The sequence below is a fragment of the Bison bison genome, unplaced genomic scaffold (assembly GCF_000754665.1).
Source record: "Bison bison bison isolate TAMUID 2011002044 unplaced genomic scaffold, Bison_UMD1.0 scf7180017864266, whole genome shotgun sequence".
Lineage (NCBI taxonomy): Eukaryota > Metazoa > Chordata > Mammalia > Artiodactyla > Bovidae > Bison > Bison bison.
In genome coordinates this window covers 3,183,256-3,191,410 of record NW_011494838.1, presented here as the reverse complement: position 1 = coordinate 3,191,410, position 8,155 = coordinate 3,183,256, and the positions used below count along the sequence as shown (strand labels likewise).

At 53.5% G+C, this 8,155-nt stretch overlaps 1 protein-coding gene across 1 annotated transcript in view; it reads right to left on the bottom strand.

Annotated features, from left to right (window-relative positions):
* The window catches only part of CDK5RAP2 (CDK5 regulatory subunit associated protein 2), a 183,302-nt gene that overhangs the window by 53,433 nt on the left and 121,714 nt on the right, over window positions 1-8,155 (bottom strand). The window contains exons 21-22 of the mRNA XM_010848429.1: window positions 5,844-6,276; window positions 285-516 (exon numbers count right to left, since the gene is read on the bottom strand). Of these exons, the coding sequence (XP_010846731.1) occupies window positions 285-516; window positions 5,844-6,276 (665 nt within the window). The remainder of the gene's footprint in view (window positions 1-284; window positions 517-5,843; window positions 6,277-8,155) is intronic.

Genomic DNA, 8,155 nt, shown 5'->3' with positions numbered 1-8,155 from the left:
GGGGAAACAACCTGGATTCAGGTCACGCCGCGCCTGGAGACAATCGCAAGTGAAGGGCGCACGACCCGTCCCCCTCTGCCCCTCCAAAACAGAATGAAAACAAAGGATGCGCTTTGCTGACTGTGCCCCCTTGATTGTGTATTTGTCAAGTCAAGATTAGCCACAGCAATTCAGGAAATTTATCCTCCAACCTCCTGCAATTCCAAACACCACGGCTGACATTTCGGGCCGCGTGGTCGGGCCGTCCGTCTTCCCGTGGAGGACACGCTTTCCTTGGCGCTTACCTTTCGGGAGCGCTTCCTCTGGTGCCGGCCGCCCCTCTGTCACTGCTTCCGCCAGAATTAACTTCTGGTGAAGCTGCTTGTTGCGGATTTTCGACTCCTTCAGCTCCCCCTGCAGCTTCAGGACCTGGGCCTGCAGGTGGGCCACAGCCTCCCGGGAGGCAGGGAGCCGGCACACGCTTCCCAGCGATTGCGACGCTTTTATCAGGACGGGCAGGCGCGACTTCTTGGCATCCTGTAAACACACCGGGAGAATAATGACCACCCTCCCCAGGCCGCAGTCGACCCGCTTGAGCCGACCTCAGACAACAGGACTCAAAGCGGCCGCCGGGCCACAGCCTCTGTGCTTACGCCCGGCCCACAGAGCTTGTGCCTCAGCAGGCCCCCTTCTGAAGCCCCCAGCCTCCAGAGGGCGCCCCTCTGACAAAGGCCAAGCTCCCCCCGCCCCACCCCACGCCCTCTGGCCCAGCCTGCCGCCTCCGCATGTTCCAGACGCTCTCCGCACGGCAACCTTTTCCCAGCGCGGTCTTCTGGGCGACATTCCCCAGAAGGAGCATCTAGGAAAGCTCCTTATCTGTGTCCTCATTTCCCATCCTTTCTTCAACCCAAGACAACCTGCCTCCCGCTCCAGGCCACAAGAACCACCCTACTAAGGTTTTCGGGGCTACATGGCCCTAGCCCCATGGCTATTTCTCAGGCCCGCGGCTCCTGACCTGCCCACCCTATACATGCCCTCCCAAGTCAACCGAAAGCTCAGCTCTCTGATCCATCACCCCGGGCCCCCACCCGCCGACCCGCTCCAACAGCCTCTGCCTGCGGAGTCACAGCAGCCTCCACTTGCTGCACAGCCCCGAACCTGGGCGTCACTTTTAAAATTCCCTTTACGGGCATCACCCACCTTCATCACGCGCCAGGTTCCACTGATTCCAACTCCCAGGCTGTCTCTGAATTCTTTTGCCTCTTCTCATCCTCTGTGGCCCCCACCCACCTCCAAGACGCTGTAAGCACTCACCCAGGCCACCGCGACAGCCTCCCCAGCAGCCTCCCCACTCTCACTCCTGCCCTTCTAACCCACTGGCCATACTGTACCGAAGCAGGCAACCCCTCCTCCTGCTTAAATCTACCTTAATCATTCCCCAGTTCCCGTATGACAAAGGTCAACGTCTTTACAGCACAGCCCACATGCTGTGCATGACCGCAGACAGAGTGACCCACCACGGCTCCCCCACGCCCCCCACTCCCCGGCCACAGGGACCTCCTACCGCTTCCTCAGAGTGCTCGGGTCCCTCCACTCGGGGCCTTGGCACAGGCCGCCTGCTCGGCCTAGAACACTCTTTCTTGCCCACCCCCACCTCTCCCACTAATCCCGATACATTCATTAGGATTCAGCTCAAACACACCTTCCTCAAGAGAATGGGGCTTGGTTCCTCTATGTACTCACTGCTCCCTTGGAATTCTCCTCGGAAAATATTAGGACCATTATGGTAAGTGCCTACGCGTTTCCGGCTGTCTTCTGCACCAGAAGCTGTACTCTCTCCGCAGCTTCCAGCGTAAGAACTCAAATACGGCAGGTGCTCAACAACTAGGTGTGGCATGAGCCTGCAAACGCTATCCTAAGAGGCCAAGAGGGGGTGCCTTTCAAGTGGAGGAAGTTTAAACACACTCAAAGCTGAGAAGAAAGATGTGAATCTAGAATTCAGAAAGAACTACGACAACTCAATAAAAACACAAGTGAGTTAATTAAAAGATGGGCAAACCACCTGAAAGACATTGCTCAAAAGGAGAAACACAAAGGCCAGTAAGCAGGTGAAAAGACGCTCAACTCATCTGTCATCAGGAAACTGCAAATCAAATCACAGCAAAATACCACCCCCCCCACCCCTTAGGATGGTTAAAATCAGAAAGATAGCAATGATCGTTAGTGAGAATGTGGCGGAATTAGAGCCCCCACATCCTGGTGAAAACTTCTGTAAACTAGCTACAGCCTCTTTAGAGAGAGTCTGGCAGTTCCTCAAACCATTAAACAGAGTTACTACGTGACCTAGCAATTCCACTCGTAGATAGATACTCCAGAAAAATAAAAAACACATGTATACCCAAAAACTCGTACATGAATGTCCACAGCAACATCAACCATAATGTCTAAATGTCCATCAACTAATGATCGAATGAATAAGCCGTGGTATATCCACACAGGACTATCATTAGGCCGTAAAGAGAAATGAACCACTGACACCTCCTACAACATGAACGACTCTTAAAAAAGTTATGCTAAGTGGAAGAAGCCCGTCACCAAAGATCGCAGACCACGTGATTCCATTTACATGAAACATCCAGAACAGACAAATTTATAGAGACAGAATAAAGCTTGGTGGTTGCCTACAGCTAGGAGTGCACAGGTAGAGAAAACAGGAAGTGACTGCTAAGGGGTTCAGGGCTTCCGCCTGGGAGAAAGACATGGTCTAAACCTTACTGTGACTGCTGAAGGTTGGGAAACTCGGGAAGGAGGAAACCAGCCAAGCCTCTCAGGAAGGAAAGAAGACAGAGCTCTTCCTGCACGCTCTAGGACGTCCAATGCTCTCCAGGGTTTTCTCCCGTAATCCTCAGCTCAAGTCTGCATTTCTGGAGCTCACAGGGTAAGAGAAGTTATTATGCCTATTTTCTGGACAGAGAACTGAGACATCAACCAACCAGACCAGTATCGAACAAGAAGAAGGCTGCAGAGCTGAACCTCAAACAAGCTCTTCAGACATTACTGCCCGGTTAAAGAAAGTGAGACCCTTTCTACCCCGACATTCCAGGCCAGAGGAGACAAGAGGTTCAAGGACAAGAACAGTCTGCGGTGGTGACGGGGACATGTGGGAGGGGTGGGCGCCTCATCAAAGAGGACTGGGAAACGACAACCATTTGTTTGGCCCTCCATCTCCACCGATCGATATTCCTGGATCTGAATCTGTGTGTCATATGGCAGCAGAGAAGACGCTCCAAGGGCACGAACGCCCAAGTCAATTTCAGGCTAGGAGGCAGCCGGCAGTCACCCTAACGCCGCCTCCAAAATAACGCCACCCGAAATGGTACCTTATGGACGCCGAACAGAGTCCCACCTACCACCTTATTAACGGTGTCATCCTGGATCTCTCACTTGGGGAGGGAACGGGGACGGGGACACACAAACCCTGAGCTCCTGCCACGGACACGGCACGAGGCACTGACCACGTACTGCCTCTCTGACCCAGCACGCCAGCCCCGGGCGCCAGGTCCCAGGATCCCCTTGGAGCCCCTGAGAGTCAGGTGACTGCCGCAAGGACTCAAAGCAGGTGAACAGCCAGGCCCAAAGGAATCGCTGGTGTATCTGTACAGCATCTCGCCTCTGTCACTGAACCAGAAGTAGGTCTCGTTTCTCTGTTTCGCCCCTGGGCTGCAAAGATGTTCTTCTTAACAGGGTGCCAGAGCTCCAGCTTCAGTTTGAGGATTACTGACTCCTTGACTAACCACAAGCCACAAAGAAAACCATTAAATTTTCTTCTACTTTGCACAGATGGGAGGCCACACTGCTGATATGAGGCTCCCCCGTTCCTGAGAAAGGTGGGATTATCACATCCCTGTCTGCCTCTAAAGCCAGACTCTATGGGGCACGCCTGCTGCTCCTCTCAACAGCTGAGTCACTCAGGACAATTTTCCGAGCCTTCCAGAGCTTGCATTTCTTCCTATGCAAAATGGAGGTGCTGCCTGCCTCACTCATGTGCTCGGTGAGAAGACTAAACGTGATGCTACAGGGATAGACATCTCGCGCTGCAGGCATATATAGCAGATGCAAAAACACAAACACGGCAGACTTCCCTCTGAAGACACCAACGAGAAGATAATTCCAAATGGAAAATTTTTTCAATATATTTGGGGAAATTAAGTTCATTTGATTATCCAATTTTCCTGAATGTAAGATGCTATCTCCCACGCAAATAGTGGGGAAAAACTCAGGCACGCACACACGAAACCTCGTTTTCCTAACATGCAGGTACACACTAAAGTAGCTGGGGCAGATGAGAGCATTTCTATTCCAGCCAAACTGCACACATTTGCATCTCGAGTACTGTTAATATAATGGCAACGTCTCTTTTTTTGGTCTCTACTGATATCTTTAGAAAACCCTTCTCCAGAAATTACAGTTTTGGTGCATAATTTAAAACAATCAAAAGCAATTTTGCTAATGATATATCTAACTCTCTTTGGTAGGCACAAAAGCAGTAATTTAGCAGTCAGAAAATAAACTTGATTCTCCATTCTGATGCTATGAAGCAGAGTATACAGTTATTCTTCAGATGCAAAACACCCCTCAGAAACCAGGGGACCAGCCGCCGTCGCTGGAGCCCCGGCACAAGCACGACCTCGCTCCTCCTCTCCCAGGCCACTCCCGTCTCCCTGCTGTGGGGTCCTCAGCCCCAACCCGTCCTCCTTACAAGGATTTCAAACACTGCCAGGAGAGCCTGGCTTTTAATAATCGGGCATATTTGACGGTGTGAGAGAAGATGCTTAGAGAAAGCATCTCGAGTGAAGCAAACTGCAAACATTCGGCCACCAACACCCGACCCTCCCACTCAGGCCAGTGTGGGCTGGCGAGGAGGGTGACCCAGGGGAAGTGATCAGCTGTGCAGCCAGGCAGTGAGGGGCCCAGCTCAGCCCCCTAACGGCTGACCTTGACCATGGGCACTTGCGACCTGGCTTCCTCAGCTCCAACGGGTGCTGTAAGCATAAGAGCACAGAGACGGTGCCCACAGAACGCTGCCTCTGAGACACAAAGTCTGTACAAAGGAAAACCTAGGTTCTCGTCCCTGTCGCTCAAGTCAGGTTATTACAGTTTTACTGCAGGTTAAAATTTTATTATTTTACTGCAGGTCAAGTCAGGTTATCAGTTTTACTGCAACCTGCAAAGTAAGTCCATCAACGGGGGAAAATCATGTAAATTTTGGCATATGTCCCACAATGGAATCTTATCAGTCATTACAAGGAAAGAAGTTCCTGATACGTAACATGAGAGAGCTACAGGCAGATGTATAAATGTGACTCTGCTTTTTACGATGAAAACATAAACATACCATGAAAGTATATTAGCCACTCAGTTGTGTCCAACTCTTTGGGACCCCACTGACTATGGCCCGCCAGGCTTCTCTGTCCATACAATTCTCCAGACAAGAATACTGGAGTGGATAGCCAATTTCCTTCTCTAGGGGATACTCCCTATCCAGGGATTGAACCTGGGTCTCCTGCATTGCAGGTGGATTCCTTACCATCTGAGCCACCAGGGAAGCCCTATACATATCATGGCACACAGATAAATGAGAGGGCTGGGATGGGGGGAGAGAGGGAGGGAGGGAAGAGATGTCAGCAACACTTTGGGGAAGGTGAGCAAGGACACACACCTCTAGGTGGAGGTCAAGATAAGTACAGGCAGAGGGAGACACCAGACTATATAAATATTCTAAGGTAGTAGGATCGGAGATCATGTGTAAGTGTTCTGTCTGTATGCAGTAGGTAGCTAAGTAAGGAGCGGGTGGGAGGGCTTACTCTCTCGGTCCTCCTGGGGAAGGTGGGGCCGGGGGCCTGCCGCCCCAGCGTCCTGCACGGCTCTTCCGGCCGACGTCCAGCACTGAACGCAGCATCTGCCGGTTGCTCCTCCCAAGCCTCTCTCGGGCCCTCGTGTCCGCATCTGAGCGTGTCGCCCTCCACGGCCGAGGTCTGCACGGAGGCATCTTTCTGCTCAGCTTTGGACGCCTCAGCCCCCTGTGCCAGCTGGGCTCCCCAAGGCCACTGCAGCTCATCAGGTGGCATGGGAGACGAGCTGGCTTGGATGAAATGTCCGAATTCACCTCTTAGCTGAACGGCCACCTGCCTCAGCATCCTCTCCGTTTTACCATCAAGGTGTTCTTCCGTAGCCTCCTGCTCCGTCAAGCGCATCTGCTCCAGAAGCAGTTCACGGAGCATTTTCAGAAGGTCTGGCCTGTTTTTCCAAAAGGGAAAAGAAATGGGAGGACTCAGTTTTCTTCTATGGCCTTGGCCCCCACCCAGTTTCCCAAGTTTCCCCCTTGATTCTGGCCCGGATTCTGCTGAATCTAAACACCGTGAGCTCCAGCCGCGTGCCAGGACCCGCGCCAAGGAGGCTATCCGGTCACCTCCGAACAGCCACACCAGGAGGCACCTCACGTCTGTTTCACGGATGAGAAGAGAGCTGCTTTGACACAGGTGCCCAGCACGCGAGGGGCCGCACGACCACCTGGATGCAGGCTGGGCGTAGGACAACCAAACGGGATCAAGTGTTCATGACAACTGCAAGATCCGTTGTTCCTGCGTCCAGGGGAAAGGACGGCTTTGCATGAACATGGCCAACCTGGCAGGTCCATGAGTGACCTGGTCCGCCTGGGTGCATGATCGGCGCTCAGTAAAGCTGCTGGATGAAGGGGTGCTGGGAACCACTGCGGACAGAAACAGCCGTGGCTCTGAAGTCAGAAAAGATGGCTTCAAGTTCTAACTGCAATTCTAGGGAAGTGCAGCGAGTCTCTGACCACCTGATACAGAGAGCCAACTCATTGGAAAAGACCTTGATGCTGGGACAGGTTGAAGGCGGGAGGAGAAGGGGGTGACAGAAGATGAGATGGTTAGATGGCATCACTGACTCAATGGACATGAATTTGAGCAAACCCCAGGAGACAGTGAAGGACAGGAAAGCCTGGCGGGCTGCAGTCCGTGGAATCGCAAGGAGCTGGACACGAGTCCAACTGAACAGCCACAGGGACTGAATAACGGTAGAGACTGAACACGACACAGAAACACAACAAAAGCCGAGTCTCCCTCCACACACGCTGCAAGAATTGAACCAAAGCATGCATGGACAGCAGGTGCCTCTCTCGTCCCCTGCCGCACAGCCCGGGCCTCCCTGGGGTTTCAGCTGCAACTGCAGGGATAGCTCCTGTGGACAAATATCCCTCCTCCAGTGCCCCAGGCATCTCCCTGCGGCCCTGGGCCCTTTCCCAGGGCCCTCTGAGCTCATTCACGGCTCCAGGGGACACTTTCGACTAGGGGAGGAAAAGAGCCTTCGGGTGAATATCCCAGTCCCCCGAGCTTCAAAGGATTAGCCCTGACACGGGTTGACACCGTCCCTGAGAAGCTGGCAGGACAGCGGCCCGGCTCCCCATGGCAGGAACCAGACCATACTGCAGCCCTCCCGCCTCTGCCTCCCTCCCTCACTCTCTGCATCCCTCCTTCCTGCTGCCTGCAGTCACATCCTAAATCAATCCCTTGTACCCAGGTCCATATCTCAAGACGTTGCTCTCCCAGGAATCAAACCAGTTCAGCGTGTAAAAGACTCTGGAGCAGTTCCAGAAGACTCGCTCATGAGTTGTTTTGTGAGCCAGACGCTGTGCTAGGCGCTGGGGCTGCAGAGCTGCCTGCAGGACGTGCTCGGGGCAGATATGCACACCAGTCACCACTCCACAGGTTGCACAGTGAGACTCGGGCTCTGTGGGAGGCCAGCAGGCTTATGAGCAAGCAGCCCAGAGCGTCTACACTCAGGGTGGCAGGAAGAGCACCAGGAAGGGGCCTCCAGAGTTGAGGAGAGGTTAGCTGAGGGAAAGGAAGTGGAACCTTCTTCTAAGCAGACAAAACAACATGAACGGAGTCAAGACACACCGTGAAGAACAGGCAGAGGAGGCTGGGGAGTTAGGCGGGGAGGACAAGCCCTCTCACGGGCGGGGGAGCCATACGCGGCCTGTGTGACACGGGGCACGCCTGCTCAGGGAGGGACTGGCTGTGCACAGAGAACGAACGGAGACTCCATCAGCTGTGAGTACGGGGTGACTGCACGCAGAGCCCTTCTGTTCTGC